This window comes from Hevea brasiliensis, chromosome 4 (genome assembly GCF_030052815.1).
Source record: "Hevea brasiliensis isolate MT/VB/25A 57/8 chromosome 4, ASM3005281v1, whole genome shotgun sequence".
Taxonomy (NCBI): domain Eukaryota; kingdom Viridiplantae; phylum Streptophyta; class Magnoliopsida; order Malpighiales; family Euphorbiaceae; genus Hevea; species Hevea brasiliensis.
Genome location: NC_079496.1, coordinates 31203871 through 31228819, shown reverse-complemented (window position 1 = coordinate 31228819; position 24949 = coordinate 31203871). Strand labels below are relative to the sequence as shown.

General features: G+C 34.3%; 1 protein-coding gene across 3 annotated transcripts in view; it reads left to right on the top strand.

Annotated features, from left to right (window-relative positions):
* Nucleotides 1-8897: 8897 nt before the first annotated feature.
* The window catches only part of LOC110656406 (protein S-acyltransferase 10), a 29476-nt gene continuing 13424 nt past the window's right edge, over nt 8898-24949 (top strand). For 2 of the 3 annotated variants that reach the window (XM_021813141.2, XM_021813140.2), the window contains exons 1-6: nt 8898-9260; nt 9420-9534; nt 10521-10595; nt 11132-11203; nt 11313-11450; nt 12174-12207. In XM_021813141.2, coding sequence (XP_021668833.1) covers nt 9176-9260; nt 9420-9534; nt 10521-10595; nt 11132-11203; nt 11313-11450; nt 12174-12207 — 519 coding nt within the window. In that variant the 5' untranslated portion in view covers nt 8898-9175. The remainder of the gene's footprint in view (nt 9261-9419; nt 9535-10520; nt 10596-11131; nt 11204-11312; nt 11451-12173; nt 12208-24949) is intronic. The other variant, XM_021813142.2, reaches the window with a different exon arrangement.

The window sequence follows — 24949 nt, the reverse complement described above, 5'->3', positions numbered from 1 at the left end:
AATCTAGTTATTTTCTGTAGTTAATTTTCTGATAATAATGAGCACAGAACAACCACAACCATCCAATATCCTTGCAAGCATACTTGATTGCAATAAGTTGACAGGACCTAATCTCTCTGATTGGCTAAGAAATTTGAAATTTGTCCTGAACCTTAAACATATAGGATATGTTCTAGATTCAAATGTTCCTGGTCCCTTACCTCCAGAGGCTACTCAAAAGGAACATGAAACTTTGGACAAGTGGAAGGAGCATGATATGAGAGGTAAGTGTTACATGCTTGCTTCCATGAGTAATGAGTTACAGAAGCAGCATGAGAACATGCAGAGTGCGAGTGAGATCCTCCTTCACCTACAAGAGTTATATGGTGACCACAGTAGGAATGCTAGGTATGAGATATCTAGATAGCTATTCCGTATGAGGATGTCTGAGGGACAGAATGTTGGGGATCATGTCCACAAGATGATTCGGCTGATTGAGCAGTTGGAACATCTTGACTTCAACATGGATTTCCAACTATAGACGGATTTGATCCTTCAGTCCCTTCCTAAGTCTTTTGGGAATTTTGTGACAAATTTCCATATGACTAAACAGGAATGCACCTTGGCTAGTTTACTCAACATGCTGGTTATTGCCCAAAAGAATATATCGGGCAATAAAGGAAAAGAGGTAGCTTTGATTGCATATTTTTCTGCTGGAAAGTCCAATAAGAAAAAGGGCAATTAGAAAAAGAAAGCTCAAGTTCCAAGATCTTCCAAGAAGATAGCCAAACAGAAAAACAAAGATCAAAGTTGACAAAGGTAAAGGAAAGTGTTTCCACTACCAGCAGGAAAGTATTTCCACTGCCAGTAGGAAAGTTTTTCCACTGTCCAGAGTATAGCAATCTAAAAGAATGCAATGCCATGATGAAAATCAACTCAAGTTCAAAATATATTTGGCACTTAAGATTAGGTCATGTTGCAGAAGATAGGATTGCAAAATTAGAGAAAATGGGGATTTTATCCTCATTGGGCTCTGAGCCTACTCCAACTTGTGAATCTTGCTTTCAGGGCAAAATGACTAGATCACCCTTTGTTGGACAAGGACTAAGAGATGAAAATATTTTAGAACTAATACATAGTAATGTATGTGGTCCATTTAAAGAAATGGCTAGAGGTGGTTTTCATTACTTTATTACCTTTACTGATGATAAATCAAGGTTTGGGTATTTGTATTTGATGAAATACAAACATGAATCCTTTGAAAAGTTCAAAGAATTTAAATCTAAAGTAGAAAATCAAACAGGAAAGAATATTAAATCTCTTCGATCAGATCGTGGAGATGAATATTTGAGTACTGAATTTGATGAATACTTGAGAGAGCATAGCATTGTTTCCCAGCTGACTCCTCTAGGAACGCCATAGCTGAATGGTGTATCTGAAAGGAGAAATCGTACCCTATTGGATATGGTATGTAGTATGATGAGCTATACTGATATGCCAATCTCCTTTTGGGGATTTGCATTAGAATCAGCTTTTAAATTCTGAATAGGATTTCATCAAAATCAGTTTCTTTCACACCTTATGAGATATGGCATGGAAGAAAGCCAAGTCTTAAGCATGTTAAGATTTGGGGTTGTTCAGCTTATATCAAAAAGCTGAACACTGATAAATTGGAAACCAGATCAGAAAAGGGTCAATTTATTGGATATCCAAAAGATAGTTTTGGATATTATTTTTATTTGCCTACATCACAAAAGGTTGTGGTGAGTAGAGATGCCACATTTCTTGAACAACAGTTTGTTCAAGAATGAGGCAAAGGAAGGCAAATAGAGTTGGAATTAGAGAATTCTGACCAACCAACAGATCAGATGGATATAGATTCATCTAGTCAATCTACACCTGTTGATGAAACATCTACAGCTGTTCCTCGTAGAACAACTAGGGTATCTCACCCACCAGTGAGATATGGTTTCCTTCATGAAGAAGAACAAGAGTTGTCTACTCATGTAGAAGTAGATCATGGAGATGATCCACTTACCTATGAAGAAGTTATATCAGATATAGATTCTTCAAAATAAATTGATGCTATGAAATCTGAAATTGATTCCATGTATAAGAATCAAGTTTGGGATCTTGTTGACCCACCTGAAGGTATTGTACCTATAGGGAACAAATGGGTTTTCAAGAAGAAAATTGGTTCTGATGGAAAGGTAGAGACCTATAAGGTAAGGCTAGTAGCGAAAAGGTTTCGCTAAAGGCAAGGAATCGACTATGAGGAGACTTTCTCGCCTGTTGCCATGCTTAAATCAATTAGGATTCTATTAGCAATAGCTGCATAATATGATTATGAGATTTGGCAGATGGATGTCAAAACAGCTTTTCTCAATGGATACATTGAAGAAAACATGTTCATGGAACAACCTGGGGGTTTTGAATCCCAAGATGGTTACAAGGTATGCAAGCTAAAGCGATCCATTTATGGGTTGAAGTAAGCTTCGAGGAGTTGGAACATCCGTTTTGATGAAGCCATTAAATCCTTTGGTTTTATAAAAAATGAAGATGAGCCATGTGTATATAAGAAGGTTAGTGATAGTGCTATCACTTTCCTTGTCTTATATGTGGATGACATACTGTTGATGGGTAATGACACAGGTATGTTGACAATTGTAAAGGTATGATTGTCAAATACATTCTCAACCTATATTCTTGGGATTCACATCTATAGAAATAAAGCAAAAAGAATAATTGGTTTATCCCAAAGTCTATACTTGGAAAAGGTGTTAAAGAGGTTTAACATGCTTGATTCCAAGAGAGGATTGTTACCAGTGAGACATGGTATCCACCTTTCTAAAGAGATGTCTCCAAAGACACCTGAAGAAAGAGATAAGATGGCCAGGATTCCATATGCTTTAGCTATTGAAAGTTTAATGTATGCAATGTTGTGTACTAGGCCGGATATCGCATATGCTATTAGTTTGACTAGCAGGTATCAATCCAATCCAGGTTTGATCACTGTATAGCTGTCAAGAATATCCTTAAGTACTTGAGAAGAACTAAGAATTTATTCTTAATCTATGGAGGTGGAGACTTGCAATTGGATGGTTATACTGATTCTGATTTCCAATCAGATATCGATGATAGAAAGTCTACCTCTGGATATGTGTTCATTTGTAATGGAGGTGCAGTCAGTTGGAAGAGTTCCAAACAGAGCACGACTGCAGATTCCACTATCGGGCTGAGTATATTGCTGCATCAAATGCTGCAAAAGAAGCTATTTGGATAAAGAAGTTCGTGACAGAACTTACAGTAGTTCCTTCCATTGAGTCAGCAGTTCCATTACACTGTGACAACAATGGAGCAGTCATACAGGCTAAGGAACCAAGGTCTCACCAGAAATCCAAACACATAGAAAGGCGCTACCACATTATCAGAGAAATAGTTGGACGAGGCGATGTAGCCATGCAGAAAACAGCATCAGCTGAAAATCCAACTGATCCATTCACTAAGCCTATGTCACAGACTCAGCTAGACCGACATCTTGAGAAGATGGGTCTAAGATATTGTAATGAATGGCTCTAGTGCCAGTGGGAGATTGTTAGTAGTATGCCCTAGAGCATATCATTTAGTATGTGTCTTGTACATGTTTTTATCAATAAAAGGCATTTCCACTTTTCCATTTACATAAGATATTTATGTGTAAAAAAAAAGGTCCATTGATATTTTGTTAGAAATTCTATTCTTAAGTTGTTAAGAATATGAGTGACAGTATTTCTAGTACAAAGTATCATAAATAGGTTCACAATCAAGGATACTTCATAATAAGGACATGACTTATCCAGAAAGATTGTATTCATATTTGTTCCCAAATTATTTATATGAGATATAAATAAGATGGAATGGTGAGTCTCGTGCCATATGACAAACATGATAGGCACTTATAAATGATAGGTAGGCCGAACAAGTGACACTTATGACAAGCACATGGAGTTTATTCTTATCAATATTTTGTCATAAATCATATCAGTGCATATAATCTTTAGACCTGAGATAGCACAGTTATCTTGTATATAAGTAGTTTGAGTTTGATACTACTTTCATACTTGTACTTTGTATGGGTATATGGGCATATGTTGGCTCCTACTAGTTATATATGGAGGTAGGTGTTGATCAAGATGAAATTTGTTTCTCTAAGTAAATAGAGATAAAATCCTATGTTCATTTAATTGTTCTTGATGTTTCAAGTTCCTGGCCAGGACAAATAGATTTAATCAGAAAATAGTTTCTGATGAGAAAATATTTTTAATCAAGAACTGGAATTAAAAGAGAACATAATATTCATAGCAAATGGAGTTTGACATAAACCATGACTCCAGCTTGAGTTGGGATTTTGTAACAGAGAGATTCTAGTGCATGGTAACATATGATTATAAACCTTATTACTAATTGGGTGGCTATGGCATGCTATGCTAGGTGTTAACCATGGTCTATGAGGTGCATAAAATGATTTAGAGAAATCATTTATGGTAAGAAAGAGTTCTGATGATATTAAGAGTTGATATCATATCTCATTACCAATTAGTGATGAGCCTAGTAAGTCACACACATACACAAGTTATCACCTAATTAAATATGATTTAATTAATTAATTAAAGAGTTTAATTGATTAATTAAATAGGTTTGGTTTGCAATTAGATTGCAAAGTCCCTAGCATGACTTGAAATCAAATCTAGATTATTGGATGTAAAGTATAAGATTAAATTTATATTTAAAGTGTTTAAATATGAATTTAATTAATGAGAAATTAATTAATAGAGATTAATTAATTAATTAATTTATATTTGATATAAATTGATTAGAAAAAAAAATAATTATTTTGGGTTAAGAACTCAAAATTAAGACACAGGGGCATTTTGGTCATTTCACAGGGTGACATGTGGCACTATGAGATGGTGACACATGGCATTACACATAAGCTTGCCAAATGTTTTTTAATCATGTAAGATGATTAAAATTAAGATTAAATATAGGTTTGGCACTTGGCACAATGTGATTTGGTCAATTAAACCTAGAACTAATCAAAGGGTGACATGTGGCAAGGGTTTAAGTGGTGACCTAGCTATATAGGTGTTGTTATGAAAAAATAAAACATACAAGCAGCTACTCTCAAAGGTGCCGCCACCCCTTGGCTGCCTCTTCCTTCTTTTCTTCCTCATCTCTCATTCATTCCATGAGATTAGCAAACAATCTCTTGAATTAAAAATACTAGAAATTATTTCTAGTGTCCTGTTTACATCTTTAATCTCTTAAAATGCAGAACTTGATTTTCTAAATAATAGAAAAAGCTTTAAAAGCTATTCAAGGGCTGCCATAGGTGTTCTTGGTGTGGACAAGCTAGAGGGACAACATCTGGTGTCTTGAAGATGAATCTCAAAGGCGCAAATACACTGCAGTGCATCAAGAGGTTAGTGTGTTTATTCTTGATTTAATCTAGGGTTCTAAAATTAATCTGATTAATTTTAAAATCTTAAATGGTAAATACAGATCCAAAAAACATATTAAAAGAGTTTTAATATGTTGTTTATCATTGAAATCAAATAGATAAAAATAAATCTTGCATGATGCATGTGACCCTAGGTGAAAATTTTTGAATTCAATGGTATAAACTTGTGTTTTTCACACTTCCGTTCCTACATCAGAGACCAACTTTTACTTTTTCTACAAAAATAAAAACGAAGAAATAAAGTTAGGTACTTGTGAAAAGCACTTAAGGAAATTAGTTCATTAAGTATTCAATGGTTTTAAGAGACTGCAAGTATTTACAGAAACCTTAACAAGAGTGGATGAAGGCTGAGCACCTCCAGAGGTATTTGAGAAAGAAGTATCTGCGAAGGCACCTGTAAAGGCATCCGTGGAAGAACCTGTAGGGTTAACATAGTCACCTGGTTAGTAAAAATTTGATAGAGTTTCCTTTGCAATACAAGCATCCAGAAAATTGGCTTTTCTACATTTAGCCACTTTCTAACACAACTTATAGGGGAAGCACATAATATACAACAGCGTAAGTCTCATCCAGTAGACCACAAGTACTTAAGCTACAAGTGCTATACCTAAGGCATTGGTGTATAGTGAACAACCATGTACCAAAAGAACTAGCTTTTGAGGTACCTGCCATGGAGGAGCTGGTACCTAGGGGAATTGTCAAGGTATATATAGTAAGGGAGTTGGTACTTAGGGAGTTATCCAAGTACTTACAACAAGGAAGGTAGATGCCATTTTCATAGAATGAGATCTAAGTGCAAAAGCCACATCAACAAGTCACCTAACACATTCAGAGTGCAATTCAAGCTCATAAATTGCAAGGTATTAAAAATTATTCCAAAATACTAAAATTGAGAGTACTTGCAAATTTCTTCAAAATTCTTCAAATTGAAAGCAAAATTTAATAGAGTCTCCTGTGCAATACAAGCATCTAGAAAATTGGCTTTTCAACATTTAGCCAATTTCTAATACAACCCTACAGGGGAAGTACATAATATATAATAGAGTAAGTCTCATCCAATAGGCCACAAGAACCTAAATCACAGGTGCGGGTACCAAGGCACTGGTGCAGAGTGAACACTCAAGTACCAAAAGAACTAGCTTTTGAGGTACCTCCAGCAAAGGAGCTGGTACCCAGGGTAGTTATTAAGGTATATGTAGTAGGGGAGTTAGTACCAGGGGAGTTAGTACCAAGGGAGTTATCCAGGTACTTGTAACATGGGAGGTAGATGCCATTTTCACAGAACGAAATCTAAATGCAAAAGCCAAATCAACAAGTCACCCAACACATCTAGAGTGCAATTCAAGCTAAAAAATTACAAGATATCAAAATTTATTCCAAAATACTAAAATTGAGAGCACCTACAAATTTCTTCAAAATTCTTCAAACTGATAGCAAATTGACAATGTGCACACAAGGCCATATGTTAATTTGCAAATAAATGGCCATTAGAGTCAAGAAATGGCTAAAAAAGCATGAAACAAAGAGAATGGAGTTGAGAATTAGAGTCAAGAAATGGATAAATTTTAACAACCGTCCCTGAACTTATCTAATTATAATATTACAGTCCCTCAACTTGAAAATGTGACATAAAACCCCATCAACTTTCACATTTTACACAATAAAATTCCTTTAACATCTAATTATCGGTTTTTCAGTTAGACATTGATCTAGACAGTTTCAGCATTGAGCTTAGTCAATATTTCTCTTTTCTCTCTCAAGCCATATGTAAATTAAATCATTCTCCTCTCTATAGACAAAATAATTTTTCACATGTAGAGAGAATAATTTTACACTTTGCACAAGAGAAGAGAAAGAAATATTGAAAAAACACTATGTAGGCGCTGTTCACATTAGTTTCTAACTTAAAAATCAATAATTGAAAGTTAGAGGAATTTTACTGTGCAAAATTTGAAAGTTTATGGAGTTTTATGTTACATTTTAAAGTTGAAAGACTGTAGTATTATAACATATAAGTTCAGGGATAATTGTTAAAATTTATCCGATAGTTAGGAGATAAATATCAAGAATGGTTAGCATATAATGGGTAGAAACAGTTGTGAGAAGTTGTGAGAGGTTAAGGGAGGTTGCAAATATGGACAGGAAACCTCCAACTACAGAACGTGAAGATGTGTTTTCCAAATCCTTCTGGGTACCTACAAAGGGAATTATAAATTCTAGATAAGTAGTAATGTGGAAAGCCTAACAACTCAATTCAACAACTAAAACCAAACTCTAATCGTATATTTGTTTATTTTTTATTTTTTTTGCCATTTAATTTTCCAAATTGTTCCAATTTACTTTTCAAAGCCTTTACTCTTTTTTTCAATCAATCAATCAAAACTCTTTGCAAATTTCAATACACTTGCCTTCAATTACCTATGAGATTTGTGAAACTATTTCCAATTTAGTCAGTTCCTATAACCGTTTAAATTAAGAAGTCAGTTACACATTTAAGTGATTACTCAATATTTGATACGCATGCAAATAGTAAGCTGTAAGTTAGTCGAAATTGTTTTTCTTATAAAATAATTTGAAATTGAAATTATTAGATATTTAGCAACATATAATTGGTCGCTAAAAGTTATTATCGATGATAATGCATAGAAAGCCTCTAATTGTTAAAATTATTAGCAATGCATTTTTTGTCGCTAAATGGTATTAGCAACGAAGTTATTAGATTAGCAATAGGTTGTTGTCACTAATATACCTTATTGGCAATAAATTATTTATTTATTGCTACAAATATGTTTTTGGTATTTTTTATAAATAATAAAAATAATGAAGGGTGTTTCTAAAAATATCATTATCCCTTTCATATATATATATATATATATATATATATATATTATTTTAATTATATTTTTTATTATTAATTTCTTATTTTAGTTAATTATTTCTTATAAAATTTTATATTTAATTAAAGTTATAATATAAATAGGACTAACAATTTTAAATTTATATAAACTTTAAAATTAAGAATTATAAATTTATTTAAAAATTAAAATTAATTTAAATAATAAAAATATAATTATAATTAATTTAAAAAATAAAATATATTTTTTGTAAAGCCAATGTTCTCCCTTCTTATAGTATACAGTATAGAAGTATAGATTAAAATTATAGTTACAAGTTAAAAAAATTATTAACATCCGTATAATATATACTATAAAAAAAATTTTACCATATATTAAAAAAGTTTATATAAATAAAATTATATTTCTTAAATATTAAAAAAAAATTGTTGCAAAACAAAAACCAAATGCACCTTAACAAAAAAAAAAATAGCCCACCAAATTTTGGAACGGTCCTTCAACGGGGAGCGCGTCGCTGTGATGCATACTACGTCGTTTTTATGCAAATTAAAGTTGAGCAGACCAATTTCTGGAGCTGTCATTCAATCAAGGAGAGGCAGAGAGAGTCTCTGTGCTCTATTTCACGATCACATCGCTTTCCTTCACAGTTACCGTTCTCCTTCGAGTATAGCCGTCGCCACTCCAACGCCATTGCCACCGTGGCTGTTGTAAATTGAACTGAAGGAGGCAAGGAGCTCTAAGTAGCCTAACTACCCTGTCCACATCTGTAGCAGATTGTGATTACATATCTGTAGCAGATTGTGATTACATATCTGTAGCAGATTTTGCATACAATAACTTAATGACAATTACTAGTGTGTGCCAAAGCTTCTTTAATGGAGCGCTTGATCGATGTTACCGTCTTTCCCCTTGTTTGGCCGACCCTGGTGCGTCTTCTTCCTCCTTGATCCTCTCTTTTTGACTTTACATTTGTTGTTAATGTTTATTAAGTTTGATTAATTCTGTTAATAATGCCTTTCCTTTTTTTTTTTTTTTTAAATTTTAAGTTTATCTTTCTGATTATTTTTACCTTATTTTACTTGTAGCAACGAGATCTTCGTTGGGATTGAAGGTGGCATTGGTGATGCTGCATCTGATATATGTTGGAATTCTCTTTCTTTTCGATAATCATTTGATAGATAAAACAAAACAAGACCCTTGGTACGTTTTATCTCTTAATGCAATAATTGTTACCTTCTCTATCCTAGTTTGAAAGTTTGTTGTTAGGTAAGAATGCAAAATTGGGACTAACAATCAAGCCGGTATTTGAAGTTGTGTTGTTTCAGTTTGAGTGAATGAGAAATAAATTGAATTCAAATTGGGCAGTTCAGTTGTGGTCATGAGTTAAGATCTAAAATTCTTGGTTTGTTGAATGAAGTTATTGTTAAAATTGATTGCAAAATGGTCTTGTAACATATGTTCTGACTAGTCAAGAGAATTAAAGAAACAAACCTACTGAGTATTTGCTATTTTAGAATAGCAATTTTAGTTGCGAATTAAATAGGCAAGTTTAAAGTCTTGTAAATTAATGATGTTACTGGAATTGGATAGTATGATTTAAAATGCACATCAACCACTCATTTTACTTTGTTAACTTCAAATCCCTCCCTTTGCTCCTTTCCCAAAGTGTCTAACCTTAGAGAAAGGGAAAACTACAAATCACTTGTGCTGCAATCCCACAACATAAATCTGTGAACATTTTGTAGGGCATGTAACTCTCTTACAAGTTAGCAAGGCATTTTGAAATGTTTAAGTATTCCTTTATCATATCAATGTTCTTCCCCTAACACACGTTTCCCAAAGTATTGAATTTTGGGGAAAAGGAAAAAAAAAAAAGAACAAATCTGTATGAGCCTATATATTGCCTATTGTTATTTGTGAACAAATAATCAAAAAATTGTCTGTTTTCAATAAGATAGTGATAAGTTGATATTTACTTTCTAGCTTAAAAATATTGTCCGCATTAAGTAATGAATCTATCATATGATTCAAAGAGGTGTTACCCTGCCCTTTTCTCTTCCTTTTTTTTTGAAATTTGTTAATATTATTGGCGTGCCTTTCCTTTTGCACTTTAGATGTGCAATTATAATATGTGCCTACCAATTAAATTATATCTTTCTAATCTTCTTTGGTTTGTTCATTCTTAGGTACATTGCTTTATATTTGTTGTTGTTTATTGCAACGTTGGTTCAATACTTTGTCACATCGGGTTCTTCTCCTGGGTAAATATCAATGCAATTATACTTCTCACGATGAAATATGCTTTTTGTATGGGCAGAGGGAGGAGAGAGAAGAAAGAGAGAGGGGGGGGGGGGGGGGGGCTCCCCTACATATATATATATATATATATATATATATATATATATATGCACATTTTATTTTATTTTAGTTATTGGCCCCTCCTAAATAATTTTTATTGTTTTATTATGATATAGTAATGTGAAATATTAAAATCCTTTATTTGTCATCATATGTTCAATAAATTTTTATAGTATTGGCACCCTCAAAAAACTTTTCTAGCTTAACTACACTCTATTATGGCATTTTTTAAATGTATAACATTGACCCTTCAAAATATATAAATAATGAGTGTAATTAACCATTTTTCAAATTATTTATATATATAAATTTAGCCCCTCAAGAAAAATTTTCTGGCTCAGCCCCTGCTTTGTGGTTATAGCACATAAGTTATGTCATGATTTTCCTGTTTCCCTAATGTTATTGTTTTCTCCTTTTTTCTCTTGTCTGTTCCTTGTAGCTATGTCCTGGATGCAATGAGGGCTCTCAATGAGAAAAATGCAGTATTTGCAAAAGCATCAATGACTGCAAAGTAAGCACTAATATTGAAATTGTATTTTAATATGCCCATCATTAATAAAGACAGATGTGCACTTAGGTTGATGTTAATAACTATTAATTTTTATAATGTTTAAGCAAAGACAGTCTGTTTCAAGTAAAGATGGAAGCTTGATTGTCACCATGGATGAGAGCCAATTAGGAAGAAATCCCCTAGGAAGTAATGTAACATCTTGGGTGAAGCTTGTTTTGGGCATGTATCCTCCTGGAACATCTGTTAGGTATGTGAACACTGAAAGAGATTCTTTGTTAAACCTCTTGATGATTCCTCCTTAATGAATTTAAGCACTTAGTAATCATTCATATCTGTATGGTATTTTGAAGAATGCATGTATATTAACATTGGTTTCACTTGAGAGTCCTTTCATTGTGGGGGGTGTTTGTCTTTTATGTGATGAGCTAGAGGGTTAGCATTTGGTACTGAATTTTATTCAGGGGATTGCCATAACGTCTTTTTGGTAATTGAAAAAGTTAAAAATCCATTGTGAAAATAGTTTTAAAAAGTAGAGGGTTATTTAGTGTAATAAGATTTTTGGGGCAGTTGAAAATGATAATTTCTAGGCAACCAGCTATGTTTATTTTCTCAAATCTAAAGGCTTACATGGTGCAGAAGAGTGCCGTGTTTTTGAAAGGGAAGATAATAAAGCCTTTTTTTTTTTTTGGGGTTGGTGTCTTCATAAATAGGTGTGTTGTAGAGATTTTTATTTCATTTATTTTCTTTTTTTTTAACCTAAGCTAGTCATTATGCAATCTTGAATCTTTTATTAACAAAACTTAATATTCAACAAAATGATAGTAAATGAATACACATGGAGATGGTTTATGTTGTAATGCAAGTGAATTCATTTCAATGTAATTTCTTGTGATATACACAATGGGGAAAAATGAATTTATTTAATGTTTCTTGGAGAAATAATATGGCTATATTGTTTTGGCTTTTGCAGAACTTTGACATGTTCCTATTGCAATGTTGAACAGGTATTGAGGTCTCATGTCTATGTTTGAACTTTGATACATGTGGTTGCATGAATGTGAATTTTTTTGTATACTCGAAACTGCTTAATTCTGCAACAAGCAACATTTTTTCCCTTTAGTTATGTAGAAATCTTGAATAAAAAATTTTCCATTGAATTTAATTGAGAATATACAGGTAGTTACATACAGAGTTGTTCTACACTAATTAGGAGGCCTAACTCAATTGGAATCCTTATATGACTAGGTAAACTCGTTATACAGGACTCTACAAGGTTAACGTTCACAACGCTTTCCCTCAAGTTGGAGTATAGATGTTAATCATGCCCAACTTGGTACAAATGTAGTCAACCCGTGCTCTATTCAGAGCCTTTGTAAAAATATCTCCTAGCTGCTCTCCAGTTTTGACATTTTCTGTTGAGATGATCTTCTGTTAAATATTTTGCATGAACAAAGTAATAAGCAATTTCAATATATTTAGTCCATTCATGAAAATACATGATTCGATGCAATATAAAGAGCAACTTGATTATCACACTACAATTGTGCAGGTAGAGAAGTCTTAAGGCCAATTTCATCTAATAAGTAAAGTATCCACATTATTTCACACACTGATTGTGCCATTGCTCTATATTCTAGTTCAGCTCTAAATCGAGAAACTACGCTCTGTTTCTTACTTTTCTAAGAAACCAAATTACCTCCAATAAAGACACAATACCTGGTAGTTGACCTTCTATCAACTTTAGACTCTGCCTAGTCTGCATTTGAAAAATTCTCAACATCCAAACACACATGATTACTATATAATAAGCCTCATCTTGGAGCTCCCTTTAAATAATACAAGATTTGTCCCAAAGCTTCCCAATGAGTAACAGTTGGGGAAGATGTAAACTGATTTACTACACTGACTGAATATGCAATATCAAGACGAGTTACTGTAAGGTAGTTTAATTTACTTACCAATCTTCTATATTTTTTTGGATCTTCAAACAATTTACTATCTTCTGTTACAAGCTGGAAATTTGGGGTCATTGGTGCACTGCAAGGCTTTGCAACTAATTTCTCTGTTTCTGCTAAAATGTCAAAGAATATAGTTTCACTGAGATAGGAAGATACCTTTTTTACCCCTCATAACTTTAATACCCAAGAAATACTTTAGTAGACCAAAGTCTTATTGTCTGAAACTAGTTTTGAAGGAAGTTTTTGAGGGATGAAATACTTGCAAAGTCACTTTCAGTTATGACAATATTATCCACATATACTACCAACAAAATTAGGCTAGCTTTAGACTGCCTATAGAATACTGAATGATCGCACCTAATCTTTTGCACGCCAAACTCCTGTACTGCTTTACCAAATCTCCCAAATCAAGCTCGAAGGCTTTGTTTCAAGCTATAAAAAAACTTCCAAAGTCTACAAATTTTACCCAACTCACCCCTGAGTAATAAACCCAAGTGGTTGCTCCATAGACACCTCCTCCTGAGGATCATCATAGAGGAAAGCATTCTTGATATCTAACTGGTACAAAGGCCAATAATATATAGCTGCTAGAGAGATAAACAATTGAACAGAAGTCAATTTAGCTACAGGAGAAAAAATGTCAAAGTACTCAACCTCATATGTTTGAGCATATCCTTTAACTATAAGGCGGGCTTTTAATCTAGCAATAGAACGATCAGGATTCACTTTTACCGTAAATACCCATTTGTAACCAATAGCTTTCTTCCCAGCGGGCAAAGGCACCAGTTTCCATGTACCATTAGTATCTAAAGTCTCAATTTCCTTTTTCATAGCAACACACCAGCCAGGATGAGCTAATGCCTCAACAATAGTTTTAGGAATAGAAATAGAGTCTAAATACCTAACAAAACATTGAGAAGAAAAAGAGAAATGATCATAAGAAATGAAAGAGGAAATAGGGTAAGTGCATATATGTTTACCTTTATAAAGAGCAATAGGAAGAACTAAGTCAGATTCAGGAATAGGATCAGTGGTGGGAACAGAATCTTTAGACGAAGAAGCTAGTGGAGGATCTGAGGTAGTGTTCTCCACTCTTCTGGAATAAACATGAACAACTGGAGGTCGAACTATTGCCTGTGGAGGAGGAACATGAGATTGTAGAGACTGCGGGGAGCTGGACATTGGTTGAAAGGTGTTTATTAAGAGGTCATCATCTTCCCCCTGACTTCCATACACAGAGTTTTGTGGCAAAAATGGAGTAGACTCGAAAAACGTAACATATGCAGACTGTCACACCCTACCCCTCTGTAAGGCATAACATGATCCCGTAGTATACCTAATGAATTACCAACTCCGTCTACTGATAATCCATTAAATACACTACAAGGGATTTTAAAAACTTTTCTTACTTCTTTTACAGTGGTGAGCACTATTTACAGGTGTGAAAGACTTTGGTGAACTGAAGTGAAACAACTAACTCATTTGATTTATTTGGAATATCTGTAAAAATTTTGGCAAGGTGCCATTTGTATTTTGGACAAAACAGTTCTTCAGAAAACCTGGAAAAAGCACTTCAATATATTTTCAAATCTCAACTCCAACATTTTTATCAACACAACACATTTCTCAAGTCAAATCCACAGTGATTTTCAAAGACTAAGATACAAAGATATAACACAATTTTTACAAGCCAAATAACTCATAATTATTTTACAACTTTAATGGACAACTTAAATTTACAACTGCTCAAAACCAAGAACAAAATATACATACAGTGAATATACATTACAGTACAAAATGCCACATGTGGTATACTCACTATACCCAAAAATCTCTCGCTGGCGATACTAGCAGCCTAGCCTGTCTGTCTCTCTACTGATAAAGAATAAAGCTATCGCTGAGACAATGTCTCAGTGGTGCACAACATTTACCAAATACAAATTTTAAATCACAATTCATAAATCATATCAATAGTGGATACTTAAAACCATAGTTAAATTCAAGACAATAAATGTCAACAAGAATTTAAACTCCATTTGTTAATATCACAATAATTTTCAATAAGTCAGATCATGGTTGAATTCAATAGACAGTATATGTCAATAAGAGTTTAAATCAATTTCACAATCTCACAATACATAATAACACAATTCGATCAAATAACTGAAGAATACAGTGTTGCCAATCTATAACACAATTTAAGCCATGACATAATTTTTCCATATATGCCGTGTTGTACACCACGACAAGACATGCTCACCCCAATAATCGAAATCAATGAGGGAGGAAGCTAGCTATATAATGAGAACTCATCCATACTCACCTCGATCGGGAAGTCAAAGAGGGAGGAACATAATCATACTCACCCGGACTAATAAGTCAAAGAGGAGGAATAATCACACTCACCCCATTAATGGAGGAGGAACATATTATCAGTGTCATGCCAATTGTGAGTCAAAACAATTCCAAACATTTTATTCAAATGATCCGTAAGAATCCAATAAATTTCCAAAGTTATAATTTCATTCACAAAATGGCAACACAATTCGTAATTCACTTCAATTTCCACAAAAACCATTTACAGTGCTTTTCAATCAATAAGTATCCATCAAATACCATTCAAACAATTTTTCACAGTTTCAAACCATTCACAATGTTTTTCAATCAATAAGTGTCCACCAAACACATTTCCACAATTTAAAACAATGATATGCAAATAGTCAATATTTATTTCCATTGAAAATAATTCAAAAGAAACAGTTGTTGTGCACAAACCTCTGATGACTGTCCCCCTGATCTGGACTCAGTGTTTCCTTCCCTTTTCCTGAGTCTTTGGTAACTGAGAAACACAATTTGAAGTGTTTCAGTACTAATTTAAACTGTCTCTATCGATGGTGTTTGGTAAATAATGCACTGAACTCAATTATTCACTTAATCACCTAATATACCGACCCTCGTTGCGTTTTAGGTAAATTAGGTTTTAGTGTCGTTAATATGTCACATTTGATAGGGTTTTAGGTTTGGTATGTTTTACCAAAGTCATTTCCTTGCTTAGTGCATTTTAATGCAAATTGCTGGATTCCGGGACACTGGTTTGACCTAACCGGACGATCTAGTTCCCTCGGTTTTCGGGTCTCGGTCGAAACTACAAACTTGTAGATTTAGGTCTTATGGACATGATTGCAAAATTTCAGGTCAATCCGAGTTAATTAGACCGAGTTATGGTCATTACACTCTTGCTGATCAAATGGTACCATTTTAGGTCAATTTTAGGTCAAATTGGTCAATTCTGGTTCGGCCAGTTTTTAGACCCGAACTTGTGCAAGTTGTTTGACTTGCTTATGGTCATTTCTGGGCTTTGGTGTCTTCATAAGACTTGTAGGTATGGGTCTTAACTATTCTTGGTTAAAATTTCAGGTCAATTGGACCTGGTTTGAGTGAGTTATGGCCTAAACACTCACTGCTGCCCAATTGGTCATTTTTCAGGTCCTAATTGCACCTAATCCGAATTGGTCATTTTTTTAGGTCACCTTGCAAGCAGAATTTTGGCATGGTTTCTCAATGAAAGTTGGCACATTTTGTGCCTAGTTTCACCTCAAATTGGTCTCATACCAATTGAGGTTACACATTTAAGGTTATAGGCTAAAATGTGTACTGCCCTCAATATGCTTTTCACACCCCATTCAAAACACATATTTACCTTGCAAAGTTTACTTCCATACCCTACCAAATCAGTTTTGGTACATTACCAAAAGCACTTTCTACTTTACATTAACATTATTTTGGGCAGATTCCAATCAGCCTCAACACACCAATATCATTCACAATTACAATTTCTAAGTACTATTACAAGCACACCTAACCATTACAAATTTTACACACACTTTACAAGATCAATCTACATACATATCATCAATCCTTCTAGGTTAATATTCTGCATACATTTCCTTCAATATATACCATTACTCAAGTGTCCCCAAGCTGCCACAAATCATTCTTCAACATCAAAGTGCCGTCCATTTTACAATTTCCCATCCAAGTGCATAAATCACCACATAAACATGAAATAATTCACTAGGTTACTAATTCATCATGATCAACACCATTTCTCATCAATTATATGCACAAATATCTCATCAAAAACGTGACTCATGGCTGTCCAAAATGAAAACAACAATAACCCTTCAAACTCAAAATTTTCTTTCACCAAACTAACACCCATAACATGAACATAAACTTTAACAAAGAAATTCTCAAAAATGCAAACTTACCTTTAATTGTAACTTGCTAAACCTTCATCAAACTTCTCAAAATTAGTATCAATATCTTCCTTGTGATGTGTAGACAAAGTTTAATGAAGAACACTAAGAGGTTGGAGTTGAAAATGGAGAGTTAAGAAAGCTTGCATGAAAATGGCTATGGAGTTTCCTTCACTCTTCAATTCGGCAATTTGAATGCAAATGAGGAAGATGACTTATTCAGCTGCATTTTAAGTGTACACATGTCCCACTATGTATTTAATTAATCCTTAGTGGTCCACTTAGTCACTTAATCATATAATAAAGTAATTATTCATTTATTCCACATTTAACCCATAATTTCCACTATTTATTTTAGGTACCACCAATTTAATTTTTCATTTTATTTTCTAAGTGTAATACTATTTATTTTTAATGGACATTTAGGTCAAAAGACACTTCGGGATGTTAAATGACCATAATGCCTGCTCGGGTGGCATTCTGATTTTTCTGTACAAGGTTTTGTCTGCTTTTCGATTTCTCACTTTTCTTTGTACTAATTATTTAATTTTTCTTTGATATTTCTAATGATATTTATTCTTCAACAAGGGTCTATTTATGTCCCAAAAATGTTTTCCAGATTCCATGATCGGGGCTAGTCAACGGTCCACGCCGTGACTTCGTCACCCATCGTTAGGTTTCCTACTGCTTTAACTTGATCACATTTCTTTGCAATCATTTTTCCTTTGTTTTTCTTGTACTTTCTTTTCTTTTATTTCATTATTTTATGTCTCCTCACTCTCATTGAAGTGTGGTTCTAGGCATCCTAGTTTGTCCGGACAACACCGGTCACCGGAGCACAGAACGCACTACCGAACTTAGGGTGTTACAATTCTCACCAACTTAAATAAATTTCGTGCACGAAATTTTTACCCAGTAGCCATTTTACAATAGTCATACGTTTATTTCTCCTTTCTATATGATCGTATAATCTTTTTTTTCTCAAATTTGTATAAGACTTTTAACAATCTAATACAATGTTTACTTTGTTTGGATAACACCAATCTCCTCTTACTATTGTGTTGTCTAATATTTGGTTCACGTTCCTTCTTGAATGACCCTTGAGGTCATGTTAGAATCATTCATCATCATTGGTCCTCGACCATTCTAGTCCATAGTCTTCCTCACATTCGAATATTTCTTTGTTACATATGAATCAACTGCTCAAGTCTCTACTTCCATAACTCTTTTTATCTCACAATGTTCTATAACTTACTTCCTTTTAATTGAACTATAACCTTCGATATTTTAACTTTTGAGTTTTAGATCCTAAGTAGGATTTTCAAACTTATTTCTAACAATTAAATGCATCCGGCATAACTATGCCAAAGCAGATGCCGTTGGCAACTATTCTCATCTAGGTGTACTATCGGTTAGTACGTAGCTCTACACAATAATCTCAAGTAATGTCTGCGACTACGATATAAACATCAAGAACATTGCATAGTTACTACGATACATCCCAATAGATCAAACTTTGTTATCTTTTATTCTTTTTGAATTCAACGATATTCGAATCTTATTACGATTACAATATCCATTAGCAATTTCTAACAAGAACCTCCTTGCCCTTATCAAGAGCAATTCCATTCTCGCATCTTACTTTTACGTCCTCTTGCCTTACATTAAGTAGGCTCACTAATTAGCTTTATAATTTATGGTGTGTTAGAAAATACTTTTCACGATAAACTCATTCAAAACTAATTTCACTTATTATCACAATCCTTATCTTAAGGGCTAATCACTAATGCGTCAAAATTTATTCCTCTGTAAGCGAATAACAACAGAACATATAGTTCTAACACTAATGTAAAAATATGAAAATTCAGTCAAACAATACATATATATATCTCGGTTGCTAATTGAGAAAGTACCAAAGAATGATGTCAAAAGTCTCGATCTCTTTTCTGTCAGATAGCGTATACTCTCGTTGAAGCATCACCTGCTTTGGCTGATTCACGATGAGTCGACTTCTAGGTGTACTACCCCTACCTCTACCTTTGCCTCTACTAAGCGATGGTGAACTCTTTGGGGTAGAAACTTGGGTTGATCCCTTTGGTGTAGTAAATGATCGAGCGACACGGATTTACACAATCCTTAGCAAAATGACCGATCTCTCCACAATTAAAGCATGCTCCTACGGCTCTATAACATACCCCACTATGTGGTTTACCACAAGTTTCACAAAGTCGATCCGACAGCATTTACGGGTTTCTGTTGAGTTGGCTGATCGGATCGAGGTGGTTTACGTCCAAAGATCTATCTCTACCGGACTTCTTACTATCTCTGTCGTATCCCCAAAGTTTTCCTCTTTCCGGTAGGACCACTAGAACTTTGTTCTGTGACTTTCCCTCTTTTACGCCTTCTCGATTTCTTTTTCTCAAGAGCCGCTTGATTCAATTCTTTCTAATTCTAGTGCTTGAGAAATAAGTTCAGAGAAGTTGTTATGTTTGAATCCGACCACTTGTGTCTGATACTAGGCTTCAAGCCGGTTTCAAACCTCTTACATCTCTCCTCTTTGGTAGAAAGTAGACTTCTTGCATAATGGCTTAGGCGGGAGAATTCCCTTTCATACTCGACCGATCGCCTGTTTTGGACTTAGGAATTCTTGCGACACGGTCTACATAAGCATCGGGGACATATTTTTGCCCGAATTCCTGAGGAAGTCATTCCATGTTAACTGCAGTTCTATCGATTGTGGGAATGGTTTTCCACCAATCATAAGCATCCCCAGTAGCAAAGATCTCGAGTACTCAAATCGAGCTCCTCTGCAATGCAGTTTCTTGAATACCCTATCCATCCTCTCTAACCATTGTTCGACTTCTAGAGGATCTCTGTCCCTTAAACTCTGTAGCCCCATACTTCATCAATTTGTCATATTGTCTAGCAAGGCGTGGTTGTACCACCGGTGTGCGTATTGGGACTTGAGTAGGCACATTACCATCCATTTGTTGGAACATTGCGGCGTCTGTGGCGAGCGAATCGAGCTGATGCTGCAGGGCTGGTGCTCTTGAACCACGACATTATGTAGGCATGGGGCATCCTTGCACCTCGGCCTCAATAGATTGATCGTGAGCGATCACCCTCTTCCATAGTCAATGCGAGGATTTTAGATCTCTAAACCAATAACACAAGGAGATTTCCTCCCGTTAGTGCATATTTATAATGTAATGTCTTGTATGTATCAAACAATGATATTGAGCGGTTATCTTGTGAAGAAAGAATATTCAAATGACAGTGAAAACAGAATTTAAAAACTTTGCTCGATACCACTAAAACATGTCACACCCTACCCCTCTGTAAGGCATAACATGATCCGTAGTATACCTAATGAATTACCAACTCCGTCTCACGATAATCCATTAAATACACTACAAGGGATTTTAAAAACTTTCTTACTTCTTTTACGATGGTGAGCACTATTTACAGTGTGAAAGACTTTGGTGAATCAAGTGAAACAACTAACTCATTTGATTTATTTGGAATATCTGTAAAAATGTTGGCAAGGTGCCATTTGTATTTTGGAAAAAACAGTTCTTCAGAAAACGTGGAAAAAGCACTTGAATATATTTTCAAATCTCAACTCCAACATTTTTATCATCACAACACATTTCTCAAGTCAAATCCAGTGATTTTCAAAGACTAAGATACAAAGATATAACACAATTTTTACAAGCCAAATAACTCATAATTATTTTACAACTTTCTTGTACAACTTAAATTTACAAGCTCAAAACCAAGAACAAAATATACATACAGTGAATATACATTCTGATACAAAATGCCACATGTGGTATACTCACTATACCCAAAAATCTCTCATTGGCGATACTAGCGACCTAGCTTTCTGTCTGTCTCTCTACTGCGGCAATAAAAGCTATCATTTGAGACAATGTCTCAGTGGTGCACAACATTTACCAAATACAAATTTTAAATCACAATTCATAAATCATATCAATAGTGGATACTTAAAACCATAGTTAAATTCAAGACAATAAATGTCAACAAGAATTTAAACTCCATTTGTTAATATCACAATAATTTTCAATAAGTCAGATCATGGTTGAATTCAATAGACAGTATATGTCAATAAGAGTTTAAATCAATTTCACAATCTCACAATACATAATAACACAATTCGATCAAATAACTGAAGAATACAGTGTTGCCAATCTATAACACAATTTAAGCCATGACATAATTTTTCCATATATGCCGTGTTGTACACCACGACAAGACATGCTCACCCCAATAATCGAAATCAATGAGGGAGGAAGCTAGCTATATAATGAGAACTCATCCATACTCACCTCAGACTGGGAAGTCAAAGAGGGAGGAACATAATCATACTCACCCCAGACTAATAAGTCAAAGAGGGAGGAATAATCACACTCACCCCATTAATGGAGGAGGAACATATTATCAGTGTCATGCCAATTGTGAGTCAAAACAATTCCAAACATTTTATTCAAATGATCCGTAAGAATCCAATAAATTTCCAAAGTTATAATTTCATTCACAAAATGGCAACACAATTAATTCACTTCAATTTCCACAAAACCATTTACGTTGCTTTTCAATCAATAAGTATCCATCAAATACCATTCAAACAATTTTTCACGATTTCAAACCATTCACAATGTTGTTCATTGAATAAGTGTCCACCAAACACATTTCCACAATTTAAAACAATGATATGCAAATAGTCAATATTTATTTCCATTGAAAATAATTCAAATGAAACAGTTGTTGTGCACAAAACTCTGATGACTGTCCCCCTGATCTGGACTCAGTGTTTCCTTCCCTTTTCCTGAGTCTTTGGTAACTGAGAAACACAATTTGAAGTGGTTGCGTACTAATTTAAACTGTCTCTATCGATGGTGTTTGGTAAATAATGCCTTTGAACTCAATTATTCACTTAATCACCTAATATACCGACCCTCGTTGCGTTTTAGGTAAATTAGGTTTTAGCGTCGTTAATATGTCACATTTGATAGGGTTTTAGGTTTGGTATGTTTTACCAAAGTCATTTCCTTGCTTAGTGCATTTTAATGCAAATTGCTGGATTCCGGGACACTGGTTTGACCTAACCGGACGATCTAGTTCCCTCGGTTTTCGGGTCTCGGTCGAAACTACAAACTTGTAGATTTAGGTCTTATGGACCGCGGTGCAAAATTTCAGGTCAATCCGAGTTAATTAGACCGAGTTATGGTCATTACACTCTTGCTGATCAAATGGTACCATTTTAGGTCAATTTTAGGTCAAATTGGTCAATTCTGGTTCGGCCAGTTTTTAGACCCGAACTTGTGCAAGTTGTTTGACTTGCTTATGGTCATTTCTGGGCTTTGGTGTCTTCATAAGACTTGTAGGTATGGGTCTTAACTATTCTTGGTTAAAATTTCAGGTCAATTGGACCTGGTTTGAGTGAGTTATGGCCTAAACACTCACTGCTGCCCAATTGGTCATTTTTCAGGTCCTAATTGCACCTAATCCGAATTGGTCATTTTTTTTAGGTCACCTTGCAAGCAGAATTTTGGCATGGTTTCTCAATGAAAGTTGGCACATTTTGTGCCTAGTTTCACCTCAAATTGGTCTCATACCAATTGAGGTTACACATTTAAGGTTATAGGCTAAAATGTGTACTGCCCTCAATATGCTTTTCACACCCCATTCAAAACACATATTTACCTTGCAAAGTTTACTTCCATACCCTACCAAATCAGTTTTGGTACATTACCAAAAGCACTTTCTACTTTACATTAACATTATTTTGGGCAGATTCCAATCAGCCTCAACACACCAATATCATTCACAATTACAATTTCTAAGTACTATTACAAACACACCTAACCATTACAAATTTTACACACACTTTACAAGATCAATCTACATACATATCATCAATCCTTCTAGGTTAATATTCTGCATACATTTCCTTCAATATATACCATTACTCAAGTGTCCCCAAGCTGCCACAAACCATTCTTCAACATCAAAGTGCCGTCCATTTTACAATTTCCCATCCAAGTGCATAAATCACCACATAAACATGAAATAATTCACTAGGTTACTAATTCATCATGATCAACACCATTTCTCATCAATTATATGCACAAATATCTCATCAAAACGTGACTCATGGCTGTCCAAAATGAAAACAACAATAACCCTTCAAACTCAAAATTTTCTTTCACCAAACTAACACCCATAACATGAACATAAACTTTAACAAAGAAATTCTCAAAAATGCAAACTTACCTTTAATTGTAACTTGCTAAACCTTCATCAAACTTCTCAAAATTAGTATCAATATCTTCCTTGTGATGTGTAGACAAAGTTTAATGAAGAACACTAAGAGGTTGGAGTTGAAAATGGAGAGTTAAGAAAGCTTGCATGAAAAATGGCTATGGAGTTTCCTTCACTCTTCAATTCGGCAATTTGAATGCAAATGAGGAAGATGACTTATTCAGCTGCATTTTAAGTGTACACATGTCCCACTATGTATTTAATTAATCCCCTTAGTGGTCCACTTAGTCACTTAATCATATAATAAAGTAATTATTCATTTATTCCACATTTAACCCATAATTTCCACTATTTATTTTAGGTACCACCAATTTAATTTTTCATTTTATTTTCTAAGTGTAATACTATTTATTTTTAATGGACATTTAGGTCAAAAGACACTTCGGGATGTCAAATGACCATAATGCCCCTGTTCGGGTGGCATTCCTGATTTTTCAGTATTACCGGGTTTTGTCTGTTTTTCGATTTCTCACTTTTCTTTGTACTAATTATTTAATTTTTCTTTGATATTTCTAATGATATTTATTCTTCAACAAGGGTCTATTTATGTCCCAAAAATGTTTTCAGATTCCCGGATCCGGGGCTAGTCAACGGTCCACGCCGTGACTTCCCATCTGATCACCCATCGTTAGGTTTCATTCGTTTAACTAGATCACATTTCTTTGCAATAATAATTCATTTGTATTTCTTGTACTTTCTTTTCTTTTATTTCATTATTTTATGTCTCCTCACTCTCATTGAAGTGTGGTTCTAGGCATCCTAGCTGTCCGGACAACACTGGTCACTGGAGCAGCAGAACGCACTACCGAACTTAGGGGTGTTACACAGACACAACATAACGATTAAGAGTTGGAGAAAAATACCTCAACCCTTTTTGGAACCGAGAGTAACCAAGAAAGATACATTTAAGAGATTTTGGATTCAATTTCGTAACCTGTGTATGGACATCTTGCACAAAATAAGTACAACAAAAAATACGGGATTCAATAGAAAACAAAGATTTAGAGGGAAATGAAACAGTATAAGGAATATCTCCATCAAGAACAGAAGATGGCATACGATTAATAAAAAAATATGCCGTTGAAACCGCATCAGCCTAAAACTATTTACGGACCTTCATTTGGAAAAGGAGAGCTCGAGCTGTCTCAAGGAGATATCAATTTTTTCCTTTAACCACACCATTT